This window comes from Canis lupus, chromosome 3 (genome assembly GCF_048164855.1).
Source record: "Canis lupus baileyi chromosome 3, mCanLup2.hap1, whole genome shotgun sequence".
Lineage (NCBI taxonomy): Eukaryota > Metazoa > Chordata > Mammalia > Carnivora > Canidae > Canis > Canis lupus.
In genome coordinates this window covers 34,863,433-34,883,427 of record NC_132840.1, presented here as the reverse complement: position 1 = coordinate 34,883,427, position 19,995 = coordinate 34,863,433, and the positions used below count along the sequence as shown (strand labels likewise).

The window sequence follows — 19,995 nt, the reverse complement described above, 5'->3', positions numbered from 1 at the left end:
CCCACTTCATGGATGAGAAACTGAGGCGCACAGAGATTGAGTCCTTGCCCAAGTCAACAAATCTAGTCACAGAGAGAACCCACGTAATCCAACCCCAACGTCTATGTTCTATAACTGTATACAGTCTTGCTTCCCCAAATATTAAAACCTCATCTTCAGTTTTGTTGTGAGGGTCGGATGACAACTATCTACAGAAACATTGACCCTGGGGGTTCACTGTCATAAGCAGTCCGCAAATGTTCCTTCTCTTCCCTTGAATCTAAGTGCACGGCATCTGGGACCAAAAAGGATCAGTCTGTTTATTTGCTCTCAGTACTTCACAGGGATTCTCCCTCCTACACAGGCCCGAGATCATCCCCTTTCCTCTTGGCTTCTCAAGCATTTTTCTCCTAAGGTTTTCTGTCCTTTTGTTCAGTATCCTCAGTCTCTTCCTCTTTGTCAGATCATTCCCACTGTGTACATCGTGCTCGTGTATTTCCCAGCTTTAAAAATTCTGCCTTTGATCCCACATCCCTGTCTAGCTTCAGCATGGTTCTCCTCCTCTCCACACCCCACCAGAGAAGATTCTGCATTCTTACCTCCCACTTATTTTACTAATTACCCTAGAAATGTAACTTATTAACAAAAATCACAATTTCATTAATATCTTTATCTTCCTCTGAGTAGCGCATAAAGACCTTGGAATGTTTCATGTGCTCACTCCCCACCTGAATTACTTAGTCTCTGTCCCTTTGTCTTTATCATGCAGTGTCTTAGTCCTCTCCTGTCTTGCTTTACCCTCAGACAGATACCATCATTGTTATTTTATGTGGTGTTTTGGCTCAGCCATATTTGTGTACTGTCTCACTGTGTACCATTTTTTTCTGTATTTCTTCTGCTAGGATCATTTTTCTTCTCTCTGGAGTGCATCCTGGAAAGTGTCCTTTGGTAAGGGCCCATTGGTGGTTAAGTCTTTGTTTTTGATGGCCTGAACTTTTACTCTTTCCCATGCTTCAAAGAATATTTTCACTGGGTTTTAAATTCTAGATTGATGGTTGTATTTTTGGAATGTCAAAGACACTATGTCAGTGTCTTCTGGCTTTGATGATTGCTGTTGAGAAGTTGGTGGTTGGTCTGACCATTGTTGCTTTGTAAGACATCCATCTTTTCTCCACAGCTGCTTTTGGACATGTCTTCTTTCTCCTAGATGTTTGGTAATTTGACTGTCCCTTGACTAACTGTGGTATTCGTTTTATTTTGCTTCAGATTCATGGGGCTTCTGAATCTAAGGATTAATATCTTCTATCAGGTCTGGAAAATTCTCAGGCATTATCTTGCCTCTTCCCCACTTGCCTCTCTTCTTAAGAACTTCAGTTGGATACATGTTAAACCTTCGTGTCTATCCTTTGTATCTCTTAGCCTGGATCATATTTCCCATCTGTTTATGTCTTTATGCTGCAAGTTGTGATCATTTCTAGATCTGGGGTCTAGTTCACTAATTGTGGTTCTGTTCATATTAGGTGTGCTGTCTAACCTGTTCATTAGAAGTCTTCACTTTCAGGGACTTCTTTTCATTTATATAAGTTCTATTTGGTTCTCGTTTGACTTTGTTTACTCATTTTTATCTCATGTTTTTGCCTCATGTTTCATTCTTTGTGTTTGTGTTCTGTGTCTGATATCTACAGGTCTGATCCTGCTGGCTTTTACTAGCTTTAACTTGTTTTGTGTCTGTATGTGTATATAAAAAAAAAAAATTAGACATTTGTGTTTGTTTTCCTATGAAGTCATATTTCTTGGACTTTAATCTAGGAGAATTGTTTGAGCCTGAATTGAAAGTTCCTTCCTTCATAGAGGGTTTACCTTTACTTCTTCCAGTTGTTTGGGAGCACTACAATCTGGGACCACTTTGGAATAAATTCTCAGCTTAAAGTATTTCAGACCATAAGGTCAGTGTGAATTTTTTTTTTTAAGGTTTATTTATTCTAGAGGTAGAGAGAGTGTAAGCAGGGGCAGAGGAAGAGGGACAGAGAGAATCTCAAACAGACTCCATGCTGAGTGCAGGGCCTTACCTGGGGCTTGATCTCACAATCCTGAGATCATGACCTGAGCTGAAACCAAGAGCCGGCCAGCCAACCTTCTGAGCCACCCAGGTGCCCCAAAACCAGTGTGAATTTGAGAGGGGAAGCCGTGTGAGGCAAGTCTGTGGTTACAGACTCTTAGAGTTTTTTTCTACCCTCCATCCAGGACCAGAGTCAAGGTAGGCAAGCTTCCCTGTCGTTCTTTCTTGCAGGTGAGTTTTTTCAGTTCACCTGACACCAAGGTGGTAGACCTTTGAACTTCGGCTTTATGTGACTCTCTCCATTTACTCTCCCAGCCCTGCCTTGGCTGTGAAAATGGAGGTCAGAGCTCACCAGGGTTCCATGGCCTGGCCTCAGAGTCTGCTTACCTCACAGGATTTGTGCTTTTCTCTGTTTTCAGCTTCCAAGCACTTTGTGCCAACTCAGATGTATATTTTAAAAGATTTTTTTTGACATTTTTGTCTGGTGGTGTTAGTGATCTTCAGGTAGAGGTGTTTAGGGTAACTACACCGAAGCCCCCATGAACTCTTCAGAGTGTGCCAGTCTGCCTTCTTTCTTTCTCACTCCACTGAAACTGTTCTTGCTAAGGTACCCACACCCTCCATGTTTTCAGAGCCACAGGAAATATCTCTTGACCCCATTAGGAGCAGTGGCCACTGTCAGTTCCTGCCTCCCCAGAATCATTCCTTCCCACAGTTTCTTGCTTGGCTGCCTACTCCGTAAGTTAGCACATGGCCTTTCTTGATAACTTCACCTCCATTCAGCTTTGACCCAGAGCCGTCTTTTTGTTGTTATGCTTTCCCTAAGAACCGTCTTCCATCCTCACAGATGTAGATGCCATCTTTGTGCTGATGGCCCTTCAGTTCATCTCTCTGTGGCCCAACACCTCTTCTCTGAGCCCACCATACTGGAGGAGCCAGCTGTTTCCTCTTGGTCACTCCACAGATGTCTCAAATTTAGTGTGCCTGCAGTGGGGCTTCCTTTTGTCTCCCATCCTGCCTTCTTGTCGCCGTCAGTAAACAGCATCACCATCTACCTAGGTCCTAGAGCCAGAAGCGTTGTAGTCCCCCATGATTCATCCCTTTCCTTAGGACCCACCTCCTTAGCACCCATAAACGTGTCCATGAAGTTCATCTCAAAGGTATTCAGTTCCTTCTCTCTGTCTCTGCTACCTTCCATCCTACTTTTGCCACCATCATGTTATAACTAGTTACCTCACTAGTTTTCCAGCTGCAGCCTCTTCCTTTAGCTCATGTGCATCCATTCCATTCCATCTGCCACATAACTGCAAAAGTAGTCATCTTACAACATAAAATGTGCCACTTCCTGGGTTAGACACTTTTGTTGCTTTCCTTCCAATCACAGTCTGCACCTTTCTGCATGGCCTGGACTTTGCCTCTCTCTACAGCTTCCCCTGTGCCACTCCCCAGCCTGCTGTGTCCCAGCTGGGAAAGACCTTCCTGGTTCCCCTTCATGGCCTTCCCCAAATGGCACCTTTGCCACTTCAGCCTCTCTGCCTGAACTTGTTTGAATGGCTTAAATCGGTCCCATCTTATAGGATCCAGCTTGAAGACCACCTCTTCAGAGGGGGTTTCTGTGACCACCACTCTCCGCAGAGTCAGCTCCTTCTGTTTCTCATTTGAGGACCTCTTTGTGGTTTTTCCTTTTGTGGGACTAAGCACAGACTGAATTATGTTAGGTATGTGTTAGTTTACCTGTTTTTGTTGACACTGCTATAGGATAAGCTCCATGAAAGCGGGGACCACATCTCTCCCTAGTCACTGTTCCCCCAGAATGGTATTCAGCACCCAGGAACAGTGAATGCTTAGAAAAGGGAAGCAAGAAGGAAAAGCAGAGAAAAGAAAGCAAGTGCTCCAGAGCACCAGTTAGTGGGATGGCTAGAACTGAAGCTTAACCTCTTTATTGGCGGGGATTGGTTACTCTTGAACTTAGTAATTCTTAATTTCTACAATATAACTTAGAGAATTTAACTCAAGTTCCTGCACCTTGGAGAGCTTACACAACTGTTCTCAGCTACCCAGAAATGCTTGAATGCTCCATGCTGTAGTAATGCCATCCAAGCAGACTCGCAGACTCCAAAAATTGCATATGGTAATGTCTGAGATTCTAAATGTTAAGAAACATTTAGAAAAGCCTTTTGAAATATTTTTCAAACCTTAATATTTTTTTTTCCTCCAACTTTTCCCTGAGGTTAAAAGAACTACAAGGGCTAATGGGGAAGTTCTCATTTTACCGTCTCAATTTCTGTTTTCTTTTCTCACAGGAGCCTCATGGATGGGTTGTGGATTTGGTAAATAAGGTAATACAACTTTTATTAACACAGTCATGTTTTCCTTCTAATGAGATTGCTTAGAGTTTAGCATTTTAGGTAAATGACAGCTAGAGAGAGTCATAAGGATATGTTTTCCTAAGGAGATGGATTCTGTAGTGCCTCCTTTTTTTCACATGTACTGTTTATACAGAACATCAGCTTTAGGACTTAGTCGGTCTCCTGCAGTCCATCCCAGAAACATTAGAATTATTTTTGTGATGACTCTCTCAAGATCTGTGTTATGGGGAGCATGTTGATAGGGAAGAATGGTAGCCTTCGCTTCTTGCTTAAATTATTAATGTACAGCATTTTAAAATTTGTGCCTTTTTTCTTCTCAGTTTGGAGAATTAGGTGGATTTGCAGCAATCCAAGCCAAGCTTCATTCAGAAGATATAGAACTTGGGGTGAGTTAAACCACTAAATGTGCCCAGAGTGCAAGTTCACTTTATTTGGGCTGGTATGTAACCCCAGGGACACGGTCTGGACAGAGTAAGGGAAACGTTACCATGTGAGTTATCTCTGCGGGAGCAGTTTCCATGGTTCTGATAACCAAAGACATGTTTGCTCCTAATCATAACCCAGTTTCAGTGTAGGGTGTTTGCTCATTTTCCCTTCATCTCCCTTTGCCTATGATATTTGTCTCTTAATTTGTTATGGTTATATGAAATTACCTTGCCTTTTTAGGACAGGGGATATATGGGATGAGTGTATGGGTGTGGAACAATGGCATGGCTCACGTCACACTGTATTTCCTAGTGCCAGGCACAAAATATTCCATTTTAAGGTCATTAGTAAGCTTTTTGGTGTTACAGCGATTCATAGATAACAATGGGCTATTGAGGGAGCTTAGTTAGACTCATCCTTCAGGTGCAATACCATCCTTTTTTTAGGTGACTTCATATTCTCAAAAAAAAGTCAAACCTTGTAAGGGGAATGACTTAATCTTTAATTTTTCACAGAGTGCTGACCTTTTTGTAACTCAGAGACTTTATTATGTTTTCTAGTTAATTAATTAATTGATCAACTACTCATTATGTGCTTGCCATGTGTAAGGCACAGTGCTAGCTACTGTGATGTGATCCTAACAGAAGGTAATGTGTTGAGTGATTCAGTATCATACCTAGAGCAGCAGATACTCCCCTGGAACCGTAGCTGATCAGCTGACTCCCTTGGTCCATCTTTGGGTGAGCGCAATACTAACATCCAGGAGAGAGACTGACGTTATCTTGCCACCCGCTGTTCATCCTGAAAGATCAGATGTCTGCCAGTTCATAGATACTTCTGCTGACACTGACCAGGGAGGGAGTGTCTTACCTTCCTTCCCTGACATGAACTAGGTTGTTAGGCTGTCATTTGGATCCCCATTTGGATGTAGCAAGCATGTTAGAAGTGACTATTGACCGGGAATATAATAGGTAGTAACGTAATGTAAGAAGCAAAACTGTTAAAAAAAAAAAAATCTGTTTAGAAAGAAGGTTTTATCCAGTTTACTTGTTTCTCAAGAACTGGCTATATAGGTCAATTGACCATATCAGAAATTAGCTTCATTTTTTTTAAATGTTAAAACACTCACTAATTTCTGGCAGAGTTAATTTGTTAGAAAAAAAAAATATAGGGCATCCCAAGTTTCTAGCCTACTTGGTAGAAAATTAGCTAAGGATAGATATATAGGAGTCTGGGCTTACCCTCTTTATGATCAAATGTCTTGAGGTTAAAGGTTCCTCCAGGATTTTTCCCTTAGGTCAGACCATTTTTCAGAACAACTGTATTGTTTGCTGCAGTTCATTACAGAATTGTATTGTTTAGGTTGCATTTGAAGAGATGATAAAATTCAGGCATAGGAGAAAGAGATTCCCAAAGATTGAGACTCTAATTTTAGCAAACAAGTAGGATTAAAATTTCACAGTAAATGCCTGCTTTCCAACCAGTTAAGGAGGTGATTATGTCCTAGAATAAATTGAGGCCACTGAGTACACGTAAATGCATTCATTTTACATTTACATTTATATTTACATAATTTTGAATTTGAAAAATACTGGAGGAAAACATCATTCACAATTCCTCAGTAAAAAATACTTGTACAAAGTACAGAATGAAAGTTGCCTATCCCCCCACTCCACATGTATATACCTACCTGCTAGGTAATAGCTACCCATTTTTAATGCATAGCCTTTCTGACTTTTTCCTAAATTTATGTAAAATATAACTGCACCCGTTCTTTTCCTCTTTCTTTCTTTCTTTAAAACTGAATTGTAATCAAACTATACCTAGTAGCATATTTTCATTTAACAGCATATTGTGGACATCTTTCCAGGTCAATGCTATCATCGTTTTTAACGGCTCTCATGTGTTCCTGCAACTGTTGTACTATGATGCTGTCATCTATTAATGGGTGTTGGATTATTTCTAAGTTTTTGCTCTTACAGAGAGCTTCCCATATAAATTTGTCTTTATGAGCATATGCTACCATTTCTGAAGGACAGATTCCTAGAAAAATGGGATTTCTGGGTTAAAGATTATATACATTTTCTAATTATAATCAGTAGTTTTAAGTCTCTTTCCAAAGCGCTTGTACCAGTCTGTTTTCCCATAAACTTCTTTCCTAGTTCTCTTGTTAGTACTGAATATTTTCCATCATTAATTTTTCATTATAATGGACATAAATAGCATTTTATTATTTAATTTGTAGTACTCTGATTTCCTGTGAACTTGAACATTTCATATTGTGATTGTTGGCTATTTGCATTTCTTCTAGAAGTTGACCTAGTTATTTAGATTAATTTGGTGTTGCGTTACTCTCAAGAATTCTTTTTGTGTTCAACATATCAGTGCCATGTCTACTTTATGTATTTGTAAATTTCTTCTCCCAGTCTTTTGCTTCTTTTTATTTTTTATTTTTTTATTTTTTAAAGATTTTATTTATTCATGAGAGACACAGAGAGAGAGAGAGAGAGGCAGAGACACAGGCAGAGGGAGAAGCAGGCTACGTGCAGGGAGCCCGACGCGGGACTCGATCCCGGGTCTCCAGGATCACGCCCTGGGCTGAAGGCAGCGCTAAACTGCTGAGCCACCGGGCTGCCCTTCTCTTTTTATTTTTATTGGCGATATCTTTTGCTGTATAGAAGCTTTCACATTTTATGTAGATGATTTTTTTTCCTTAATGGCTTAAGAAATTAGGAAGTGTTCTCCCATCTCAAAGTTATAAAAATATTCATTTCATTTTATACTTTTACAGTTTTATTTTTTATACCTAGTTCTTGAATTCATTTAGAATTTATTTTTATGTATTATGTAAGATAGAGATCCAATTTCATTTTCTTCCAAATGGAAAACTAATTGTTGTAAGATCCTCTAATGACTAATCCCAGTTTTCTCTACTACTTTGATGTGTTGGCTCTATCACATGTCAAAGCCCATGTGTGTTCCTGAACTTCTAAGTAATTTGTTCATCTGTTCATTTTTTGCCCATTTGTATACTATTGCTCCACTGTTTTCATCACTGGTAGTGCCAGTCTGCCTAACATCCTTCTTCTCTCATATTTTCTTGATCATTCTCATAGATTGACTCTGAATATAGTCAACATGTCAGGTTGTCCTGCAGAAAATCCCACTGAGATCATGTTTGGAATTGTGTTAAATTTATATAGGTCAGTGTGTGGAAAATTGCCATAAAGGTCCCTCCCATTCATAGACATGGCATCTCTTTGTTTATTTGGGCCTTCTTTTATATATTTTAGTAAAGTTTTATAATTTTCCTCATGGAAATTTTTGATTTTTTTTGTTGTTGAAGACACATTTCATTCCTTCAACTAATTCTCTCCTTTTTCAAATAAAAATTTTTAGTATTCTGTAAAACTTTAAAAATCTTTCATCCAGTCCTTCAAAGAAGTTTTATTGACATATTATAATTTAAATTACATTAAATTTCTATAACAGTTTTTTTTTAAAGATTTTATTTATTTATTCATGAGAGACAGAGAGAGGCAGAGAAATAGGCAGAGAGAGAAGCAGGCTCCATGCAGGGAGCCTGATGTGGGACTCGATCCCAGGACTCCAGGATCAGGCCCTGGGCCGAAGGCAGATGCTTAACCTCTGAGCCACCCAGGCATCCCTAAATTTCTGTAATAGTTTAAATGGATTGACATCTTTATATCAATTCTTCCTGTCCAGGAGTATGGTTTGCCTGGTCATTCATTCATGACTTGATCAAGTTACCATTCCAGATGGTCTCTGATATATTAAAAAGGATTTGTTGAATGCCAAAAGGAAAAAGCCCTCCCACATTGATGTCTCACCTGTACTGTCCTTGTTTTCAGGCGGTGTCAGCATTGGTGCAGCCCTTAGGGGTGTGTGCGGAGTACCTCAATTCCTCCGTGGTTCAGGTAAGATGAGTCCACTTGGAAAGGTGGACTTAAAACACACCAGCGGTCACCATTATCTTTTTATCAGGTTGTTCAAAGTTGTACCTAATCCAGAGTAACTGCTTTGTTTCAGAATAGCAATTTTTCTAGTAAAAATATAACTAAATTAGCAGATAACTAAAATATGATTAATAATTTAAGGTATAGGAGACATCTCATATTTAAGATTATTTCCCTTTTCAACATATCCTTTTGTCAAATATAATTTACATATGATCACATGTATTTTTGTTTCCTTACCTATAGAATAGGCTGCATACATTCCAGCTCCCTTCACAAGATTGTTTAAGGACTCAGTGCCATTATGTATTAACTTAGAGCAGTGTTGAGCAACCCACTGGGCTGGCTTACTAGCTAAGTGACTGTTGAAGAGTAGCCTAACGGCACATCTCTGATTTCCTGCTACTGCAGATGGTAATACTGTCTATAGGTTATCCAGTAGTCGAAGCTGGGCGTGTCCATTTTCTAATGCTTAAGGCCTATTATGCTTTCTTATTTCCTTTCCTTTTCAGTTAACAAGTTTTGCTGAATGAAGTGTCACTTTGAAATACCTTCGTTTTTTATTTTCTTTGTAAATATGTCCATGAAACCTGTAACTTTCACAGATTTTTTTTTTTTTTAAGTCACTATAAATGACTTTGAAAGCATCATGTCCTTGAGAGCAGTGTTTTTGTATGCACTGTTCCTTGTTTATATCTCATTAGGGCCATTTTAACAAGGAAGATGAGATTTTCCTTTTAGTAGGTTCAGAAATTTCTACCATTTCTAAGTGTTAAGTGCTTTCTTTCAATGTCAGAGTAAACTTGCAAGATTTTTAAATGAAATCAGATGGCTATTTATGTATTTCTTCATTCTGGATATTAAGTACTTTAGAAACATGTAGTGTTCTTTCAGCTTATTAATATAACCATTACTTTTGTAGTTGAAACACTAAAGTATAAGAGGCAAATGACTTATTTAACAATTATTAATAATTTAATACTTGGCTTTTACTAATCAGAGCTAGGATTAGATTTTTTTAGGATTAGCTTTTTTTTTTTAAGATTTTTATTTATTCATTCATGAGAGACACAGAAAGAGAGCAGGGGTGGGGGGAGGTGCAGAGACACAGGCAGAGGGAGAAGCAGGCTCCACTCAGGGAGCCCGATGCAGGACTCAATCCCGGGGCTCCAGGATTACGCCCTGGGCTGAAGGCAGGCACTAAACCACTGAGCCACCCAGAGATCCCAGGATTAGCTTTTTAAATGCTGTTTACCCATGCATTGCTCTATGGAAAGAAATTCAGCATAAATATTCCAACTACTAATTAATATTACATTCTTTAGAAATTCTACATTTGATAGAATTTTTCAAATTTAATAGACAGTAAAAAGTATTGAGTTTCCAACCAAAGCATATTTAACTTTATTTTAATTATCAGACTGTCCAACCTTACATTTATTCAGCAATCTGTTCATGCCATGAATTTCTTCTCATACCATATTCACATCATATCACTTAACAAACTAACAATTGTATCTACCACTTGCTACATATCTCAGCCACTGTGAGAAGCAGGGCCAGTGTTGCGGACTAATAGCCCCCAGTCCTCTCTATACAATGGGCATTTGTATAAAGGAAGAAACTCTTATTTGGATAATTTCCTGATGTCATTTTAATTCATTGCTAATGTCTTCTTGGCTTTGGCAGCCAAATATTGTGTCTTCTCTTATCACCAGGTAACTTTTAAAAATCATTTTCCTTAGATGGAAGTGAGCATTTAGACCTAGCCAATATTTTCCTACATCTCACGTAATATTTAGAGTCACTTATTTGATTATGCTACCTTTCTGGAACATTGTGTTGTATGAGTCTCCATTTAAGGCCTTATTTACATAAGCACACAAAAATAATATATATTGTAGCACATTTTTTTGGTGCTCCATGCTTATATTAATTTGTTAAAATCGAATGCAAAATATTCACTTTATTACAAAAATACTGGTGCTTCATGTTTTAGTTTATGTGTCTTTGGTTGCTCTTTAAAAAGACCTTTATAAGAATCACTCAGTTCCGCTCCTGAAACCAATATTGCACTGTATGTTAACTAACTAGAATTTAAATAACAATATGAAGTAAAAAAATAGAAATATCAAATTTCTATTGGCAAAAAATTTTAAAAATTAAATAAAACCAAACATTTAAAAAAATAAAAGGACCCTTAAAGGGTAGCAGTGACAGGGACTGCACGCACGTGATATCAAAGAAGCTGGGGTATGGAGTCAGTTAAAGGCCTACTTGGGATGGTAGTAGCTAGCTGTGGCATCTGATCCTGGAATTGAGATCTTTGCATTGCATTTTCTCCTGTGTGAAATGCAAATGAAGAAGTGTTTCCTCTCTAGTTCTGGGGCAGAATCAGGAGTCTTTATTAAGTGCAGCACTTTTGTTCTGCAGCCAATGCTAGACCCGGTCATCCTTACTACAATACAGGATGTGCGGAGCGTGGAGGAGAAGGACCTCAAAGATAAGGTAAATCTTGTCTCCAGCCAGGTAGGCCCCAGCACCTTTTTGTCCTTGGAAGCACGGCCAGGACCTGGGGCGAGGTTCACATGTCATTGTTCTTTTGGATTCTACAACTGACATCAAATTAGTTAACATATTTTCTAACCAAAAAATGCTTTTTCTGAAGCACCAATATTCTGAAGCATCAGGTAGGTATTAAATCTATCAGTAGAGTGAATTTAGAGATTTCAGTAAGGGATACCATTCAGAATTTTACTAACGTGTTGATTTAGATCATATTCTGGTTATAGCACTGAAGAAGCTTTAAAATAATTCGATACTACAAGCTTATCCAAAGTTGTTTTAAAGCAATTTTAACATTTAAGTTTAACATGATTTATTTTTGTTGACCTTGAAATTCTCACAGGACCCTTCCTTTGGCTCACTTGTATGCTAACTTTTGTTTAAAAGCAAACTAGTTAATTGACCATATAAAGTATCAGATACCACCAAACAGTGCTGTTGAAAATGTCCTGTATTCCTGTGTGTGTTACAAGAATTGGGATCAAAATGTTTTCATGGTTCCTTTTTTTGTTTGTGTGTGCTTTTAATAAAAGAGATTGGTTAGCATCCCCGAGCTCTTGTCTGCCATCAAGTTACTCTGCATGCGTTTCCAGCCGGATCTAGTGACCGTGGTAGACGACCTTCGATTAGACATCCTACTGCGCATGTTAAAATCACCACATTTTAGCGCCAAAATGAATTCCCTCAAAGAAGTAAGTTTTGCATTTTTTTCCAGAAGACCTAAAGCACGGACTCTTTAAACTCTGCCAAAACTTATGGTCATTAATATAAAAATGTTGGGAAATGAAGGATGATTTTTTATAATCATATAAAAAAGGTAACAATGATCATATATGTTATACAGGTTTGTAATTATTTATTAATGTGATCTTTTTATATATGTTACAGTCAAAATTCATTCTCTGAAATATTTAGTGTTTATGTGAAATTTTCTAGAACATAATTCTTTGGAGTAGACCATTTGAGATTTACTTGTTATGTTTCAGATAGGTGTTTCCTTTAACCAAGCATTCTCACTGGGGTTGGGACAAACGCAAAATGACTACAGCTGTTGATCTAAGCAAAATGCTAGAAGTATTATCCTATAGCTTCCTAAACTTCATCTGAACATAGTTGGTTTTGGTGAGTATAGGTGGAGCCAGTATAGTTCAGTCATAATTCCAGTTATTTTTCCTGAAGTTCTGTATTAATTAGAATTTTTTGCTGCAAGTGAAATAAACTCTCTGAACCATCCGGGGCCAAAAGAGGAATTTAATGGAGGAAGGCTAACCTGTTTCACATGAATGAAGGGTAGAGTAGCTAGACCATATAAGGATGGGACATGTCTGGGCGGCAGGAACTAGAATTTGAGACCTCACCACTGCCAAGACTCTTTCCAAGTCTTGTCCCTACTTTTCTGAGCATGTTAGCCTTGTTTTCCCTCTTCCTCCAGAGTGACATCTTTCATGTGGTAGACATCATGACCGTAGACAGCCCCATTACCGGGGAGGGACTGGTACTTTCTCTCTGGTCCCAGGAATACAATTTAGTAGTGGTTCCCTGGTTGAAGTTTGGGTCAGATGCTCTTCCCTGAGCCATCCCTAGGAGTACCATTCTTGGCTCCATGATCATAAGTAGTCTATTAACTTATTACAGTAACTGGCCTTTAATACATCCTGTAAAAGTTGCAGGATATGTGTACATATATGTGTAGATTTTGGTTACGCATATTTGCACTAGATTCATTCACAACAATCCTGTCTTTTTAGGTAACTAAACTAATAGAAGATAGCACTTTATCCAAATCTGTGAAGAATGCTATAGATACAGACAGATTGTTAGATTGGCTGGTTGAAAACTCAGTTCTGTCAATTGCATTAGAAGGTAAGTTGCTTAAAAAAAAAAAAGGCATTTCCTGACATAATTATAAATATCACATTTTTATATTAAAAATATGAAAATGTTTTGACTGTATTAGCCTTTAAATGCTATAGCAAGTTAATATTGCTTTGAATTAATAGACTTGTATTTAGAAAGTCAGTGTTCACTGTATCTGTCTGCTTCTTGGGTGTCTCTTTTAGGCAACATAGACCAAGCACAATACTGTGATCGTATAAAAGGGATTATTGAACTCTTGGGCAGTAAATTGTCTTTAGATGAACTCACTAAAATTTGGAAGATACAGGTAAGTTGATCGGAATTATTTTTGCCTCTTTCCAACATTTCTGTCAGAAGGAGAGGGAGGAGGGTGGTGAATGAGCAGGGAAATGGAACTTCTATCTTGCTCCAGCCACAGCAGCTCTACTCAAATCTGTTTGCCAGTTTGGGGCTTCTGTCAAAGTTGTGTATGTGAAAAGGGATTGCACTACGCAGAAGCTGAGGAACAACTGAGCGAGCCACATCTCGTTTCTCAGAATTAAACAATGAAAAGCCATTCTGTAGGCTACACAGCCATTAGTGGCAGCACTAGAACGTGTGTCTTTTGTCAGTCTCTATTTGCTTATCGGTTTTCATGGCTGAGTTTTTCCTGTTCAGTTGTGTTACGTGAGGATGAGTCCTGCTTACTGAGTTCACAGACTGTGTCTTCTACAGAATCAACCACAGCCCTGCCTTTTCTTTTCCTTCCCTTTGTTAATAGTCCATTGGACTCACTTCCCCACCATTTTCCTGGCACCCTAAGTCTCCTTTACCAACTTATTTACTCTGTTCTACTTTGTAAATACTAGTTTCTTGCAAACCTGATCCCTTTCCTCAGTCTGTAATCTCCCTTGAGGCTGTTTCCTCTCCTCCTGCGGCTTTGAGTGCATTTGGGTGCTGTTGACACTAAGAACTGTGTCCTCAGTTCAGACCTCTTCTTGGCAGTCCAGTGCCTTATACTTAGACACATAACTATTGCGCCTTCATGCATGCCATCTCATAGGCATCTCAAATTCAGTAGGTCAGCACCTAGTCATTTTCCAGGCTATTTCAGTAATGGTATTAGCCTTCGTCTAGCTGCTAAGCCAGAAGGAGGCCTGAAGCTCACCTTGACTCTACCCTTAGTCACGGCATCACTCAGAACCTAGTCTGGAAGCAGAAGTTCTACTAGGTATTTCAGAGGGAATTGGATATAGGGGCTTGTTTACAAAGGTGTTGCTGGGGGGGAAGGGCAAAAGAGAGAAGTAAGAATGCTGGAGTAACAGAATGGGGAAAGGGGATGTGAAGTCTAAGAAAGGAAGCTGCTTTGGGAGGTGTTTTCACTGCAGATGCTGGGGTGCCAAAGAGGTGGCATTGCCACCAGGGCTGCTGAAATCTCTCACTGCCACCAGTGCCAGCACTGTGTCCACTCCCTGGGCACGGACCAACACTTCATTCTTCCTCTGACCTCATCTCCCAACAGCACCTCTCATGGGTAGAACATCATGGGAGCATAGCTAGTAGAGGAAAGGCAGCAGAGAGCAGAAAGTTAGGTGCAAGACTGAAAGAAAACAGGCTTGGCTTCCATAAATCGTGCTTTCCATGTCAACTGTAGCTGAATACTCTCATATGATGTTTTTTTGTGAGTGTGAGTGTGAGTTTGTTTTTTTGTTTTTTTTTTTTTTTTGTGAGTGTGAGTTTTGAATCCACATAAGGTCAAAGATTAGAGACCATGATGTATATGTTGTATATCCCTACTACATTCAATGAATATTTGTACATAGTAGATACTGAGCAGATTCTTAGAGGACTGACTCTAAAAAAGTCTCTGCCTTTCAAGTCATGGTGAGCAGTAAGGTATGATAGAGTCATGTTTGAGGTTATAAAATGAGTTTTGACTGTAAGGTTGACCACAGGGCCTACATATCTGAAGCAGACTTACTGCCTATGGGATAAATAAATCTTAATTGAAGTCATAAAGTATCTAGAAGCAAAATAAAAAATGAGGTAGAAATAACTCTCAGCTGAGACCCTCAGGCTCATTTATAAAGTGCTGGAAGCGAATATGTTTGTTCTGTAATCAGTTCGACTCTTATGCAGCCAGTTGAAAATATTTCGCTCTTCTCTTGAAATGAGTATGTCAAGTTAAAAACTTTATTCTCATCTTTTTAAAGATTTAATGCTGCTAGAAATGTGAACAAAGTCAACTGATTGCCATTAACAATGGTTGCTTCCTGTAGTTTCCCCCATGTTATCAAGCAAGTGAATGCTGATCAGACTAGAATCAGTTTATCTTGCTGTTTTGCTTTTTGCTTCTATCAATTGCTCGGGGGGAAGTGTGAGGGTTTTTCCAAGTTGCAGGATGTAACTTTCTTCCACGGTCTCCTTTTCCAGTCAGGACAATCATCTACTGTGATCGAGAACATCCATACTATTATTGCTGCAGCAGCTGTCAAATTTAATTCAGATCAGCTTAATCATTTGTTTGTTCTCATCCAGAAGGTATGTAACCAGTCGACCATGCTTGCTTTAAGTTTTTCTAAAAGAAGCTCATTTTGACGTCTCCCCCCTCTGCCTTGGCAGTGTCTAAATGTACTCTTCTTACTTTGTTAAACCTTTTTAACTCAAATGTAAAGTTTTGCCCATTTGATAAAATTGGATTGTCTGGTCTTTTCCATTCCCCAGAGCTGGGAGACTGAAAGTGATCGAGTAAGACAGAAGCTGTTGAGTCTGATCGGACGAATAGGCCGGGAGGCTCGCTTTGAGACCACTTCTGGAAAGGCAGGAGAATCAAATTAATCTTTCCAGCTACAAATACTTCATGTGGTCTTACTGATGTTGGGGCCGGCTCATCTTGTGTGGCATCATTGCAGGTGTTAGATGTACTCTGGGAGCTGGCACATCTTCCAACCCTGCCCAGTAGCCTTATTCAGCAAGCCTTGGAAGAGCATCTGACAATCCTTAGTGATGCGTATGCGGTGAAAGAAGCAATCAAGAGGAGCTACATCATTAAGTGCATCGAAGATATTAAAAGGGTTGGTTTTATCTTTGGTCTGGTTTTGTTATCAGAATAATAGTATTGTAATTAGAGCCAAATAATTTTCTTAGCCCTATTATGTAAATTAAATTCAATGTCCTACCTGGAAACTCTTGCCTTAGAGTCCAGGATTGGGAAATCATAGGTACCCCTTTTACCAGGTCACTTATATTTCTCTTAAAATTAATTTCAGCCTGGAGAATGGTCAGGGTTGGAAAAAAACAAGAAGGATGGATTCAAGGTAAGAATTTACAGATGGAACCGCCTAAAAGGTATACTAATTTAATAATTTCTTTTAATAAGCAATATCATAATTTTAAGATAATAGTCTGTTTTGGTGTTTCTTTGAGTAATGTTCAGATAGAAACTGTTGTTTAAATATTTACGAATCCAAGGTCACGCATTCACAGAGTAGTTTCATTCTATTGTTTCCATAAAATTATAAGACCTTTAATGTTTTTTCTTTTGTAAATTAAAAGGAAAGTCTACACAACTTTAGTAAGTACAATGGATTCTGCATAAGTATTTTGCCCGTTTTTCTGCCATGAGGAAGAAATGGAGGAAGGTCATAGAGTAAGAAGGAAGAGAAAAGGGAAGAAAGAGGTTCATTCAGTGCTGGCACAGGGTCATTTTTCAGGTGCCTGGTTCAGAGGTGTTCATAAATTCCTAGTGAGTCCTGCTGCTGGGGTCTGATGCTAGAAGGTGGTCTTGGGTAGCGACTGCTGTGGGAGGCTTCCCCCTCAGGGCTCTGGCCTCCAGGTTGCTGAGGACTTTTAGGGGCTGTGCTTTGACAGTGTGTTTAGCCGACTGAACAGTGATGACTGCAGCTCTCCTGTCACTCCAGTGCTTCAGCATCCAGTCCATGTGCTCCGAGGGGGCCAATTGCAAAACTGCTCACTAGAGTGATGTTCCCTGAGCAGTGCCCGCCTCTGGCCGAGGCTTTCAGGCTGCCCAGACCAAGAGCCTCGTAGCGGGAGCGATTGCTAAAATTTTACTGTAATGTAAGAAGAGGTTTTGGTGAATAGCTAGTGGCTTAGTAGTTTCATTGGTTAAACATTTTTCTTGGCTTTCATTAATGCGTATTTCTCTAAAGGATCTTGAATACTGCTAATTTTTATTGGTGGATTCAGAGACTCTTAGATCATGTTAGGAGACTGTGGTGATTCCATGGGCTTTTAGTGATAGTTGGTTACAAAGTTTAGTTGGGGACACTTGAGACCTTGATGTTTTATATTTGACGCTGAAATTTGATCAAGTGAATTTTCAACATGTAATCTAGCTTTCTAGATTTTTAAAGTCACTCACAGACCAGAGCTGATGATGCTCAGGTTATGAGGAATCATTCCTTTAATTCAACAACATCGCTGTCATTCTCAGATATAGTTTGAATTTTTCCAGTTTCCTCAGTTCAGCAGTTGGGATAATTTACTGTAGCCTCTGTCTTTACGCTTGAACCTCATCCAGTTACATGAGGAGTTTAGATCCTTCAGTAGTGATGATGAAGAGGACGAGGGTATCTGTAGAAAAAGAGTCTTTTCTTCCCACTAACAGCTACATTTCTTTATAAATGTGAGGTGTCCTTGCTGAAGAGACTGTTCTTTCCCTGCAGGGAAATGGCTTTTGAAAGCAGAAACCCCTTCCCACAGTCTATTCCTTCCTTGGTGCTGCTCGGCCAGCAGTACTCCGCTCTCCCAGTCAGCGGCATCCCTGAATCTTTACTGCCTCTCCGCAGTCACTTCACTCATGCCTGTTGTTTTAGACAGAACTCAGAGCAGCAGGGCTATTTTTGGAGTCATTTTGTGAGACTTGATAAGCGTACTCTTCCTTTTTTATCTCCCACTGCTCCCAGTAGAAATTCTGATGGACCATCATTACATTCCAAGTAACAGTACCTTGCATTTACATAGCACTTTGTAGTGAACTAAGTGCTCTCGCAGATGCTCTCTGGAAGTACACACGGCTGAGGGGGGCAGTGGGAAGATCAAAGCCCCCTGGGTACGACTCCAGGCAGGGGGGTGAGTTATATACTGCCACTAAAGGTGTTTTTCTATGCTATGCCCTTTCCTGCCAGGCAGCAAGGTGGGCTGACTGGGGATTATGTCTCCCTGCCAGGCTACACAGAAACTAAACAAAGGGTAAGACAAGATCACCCACCTCTTACCCCCCTCCCGCCCTCAGCTACCTCTGTTCCCCCCACTGATTCCCCTTCCCTCTGCTTTTGACACTCTTAAAATTCCCAAACTCCACTGTTGTGTTCAGAAATTCTGCCCTTTATTTCTTCACTTTATTTCTGTAGATTCCGCCAGGATGCTCTTGGCTCCCTTGGTCCTCTTTCCTTTGCTTCCTTTATACCTTCCGCTGTTTACCCCCAACCCTCTCCCTCTTATTTCACTTCTTTTTTCCTTCAATTAAAAAGTTTAAATGTACTCATTTAAAAAACAAATTTACTAAACCAAAAAAGTCACTTTTACTCCAGTAGCGTGTTTGCATCTGCCCTAAGCCATTCTCCTAAGGCTCCCCCAGCACAGGGCCTGGCAGCTCCCACGTAGATGCCCATCCTTCCTCTGAACCCTCCCCTTCACCCTGTGAGGACTCTAAAATCATTGCTTACCAACAGCAGAGTGGCCTCTACCTGCCCAAACATGTAATTCAGAGCAAAAGTAGCAAGAGGTCCTCAGTACAGTCTCACAGTGATGTGGTTAAGCACAGGAGGAAATACTTTTTTATAAATGTCCTCCTGTGCAAAAATTGATACTTCAAATCTAGGTAAATGGCTAGGTCTGGAAGAATAAGATAGATGAGGAAGTGGGGATGTTGAGCTTTGGGAAGAGAATTCAAGAAAGAATATGAACACGTTCTCCAGACTTAGATTGTGGGAGAGAAGTTTGATTCCACTGACTTTGTCTCCCAAGAAGTCACGGGAGGCATGTTTTCAATATAAGAGGGCAGCAAACTTTCTATGAGACCAGTCTGCCATCGAATGCACTGCCTCCTGACTTCCTCGTCACAGGAGACACTAAGAGAATAGTCATTTAACAAAAGTGAGTGAGGATTTAAGCATAGGTTTACAGGCTGCACCAATTGACCTCCTGAGGCTTCATCTAACATTGAGTGTCTCATTTGGACATAGCGTCACCTCCTACTTATGAAACCTCAGCTCCGTTACCAGGCATTACCAAATATGCTCATTTTAATTGTTCACCACAGTCTTTTGGTAACTGGAGAAAAATAATTTAAATTTTTCTTGTAACTTAGCGACATAGTGTCATAGATACAATGGAATAAATGACATCTTTCCTGTTTGCTAAACTTTAGAAAGGTTATATCAAAAATAGTTTTTAAATTCCGATTTTATATGATTTCCTTTATTTTATTGGATAGTGAGCAACTTTCAAAGGGTGATTTTCTATGTTAAAGATATTCTAGCCATAATTGACTTAGTTTGTCATAGTGATGCTTTTTAATATATCCGATTATGTGCTGAAGGATTCATATTTATATCCTAATGTTTATAATTCTTTTGGTAGGTATGAGTTTGGACTTAAGCCCTTAGAGTTTTATTCTTTGTCATTTTGTAACTTTTATATTTTAGCTGAAATACATAGGGTTAGTCTTGCAAATAGTTGGCCTTTAATATATACCCTATTTCTCTGATTCTAAGATGCCCGTGATTGCAACCTCTGCATCACAGACCTTGTAAGTTGGGGA

At 39.4% G+C, this 19,995-nt stretch overlaps 1 protein-coding gene across 3 annotated transcripts in view; it reads left to right on the top strand.

Moving 5' to 3' along the window:
• Positions 1 to 19,995, top strand: part of USP24 (ubiquitin specific peptidase 24) — a 136,824-nt gene that overhangs the window by 38,097 nt on the left and 78,732 nt on the right. For all 3 annotated transcript variants that reach the window (XM_072820379.1, XM_072820378.1, XM_072820380.1), the window contains exons 6-16: positions 4,342 to 4,377; positions 4,728 to 4,793; positions 8,706 to 8,771; positions 11,244 to 11,318; positions 11,909 to 12,067; positions 13,124 to 13,238; positions 13,436 to 13,539; positions 15,645 to 15,752; positions 15,936 to 16,031; positions 16,124 to 16,285; positions 16,481 to 16,528. In XM_072820379.1, the coding sequence (XP_072676480.1) occupies positions 4,342 to 4,377; positions 4,728 to 4,793; positions 8,706 to 8,771; positions 11,244 to 11,318; positions 11,909 to 12,067; positions 13,124 to 13,238; positions 13,436 to 13,539; positions 15,645 to 15,752; positions 15,936 to 16,031; positions 16,124 to 16,285; positions 16,481 to 16,528 (1,035 nt within the window). The remainder of the gene's footprint in view (positions 1 to 4,341; positions 4,378 to 4,727; positions 4,794 to 8,705; positions 8,772 to 11,243; positions 11,319 to 11,908; positions 12,068 to 13,123; positions 13,239 to 13,435; positions 13,540 to 15,644; positions 15,753 to 15,935; positions 16,032 to 16,123; positions 16,286 to 16,480; positions 16,529 to 19,995) is intronic.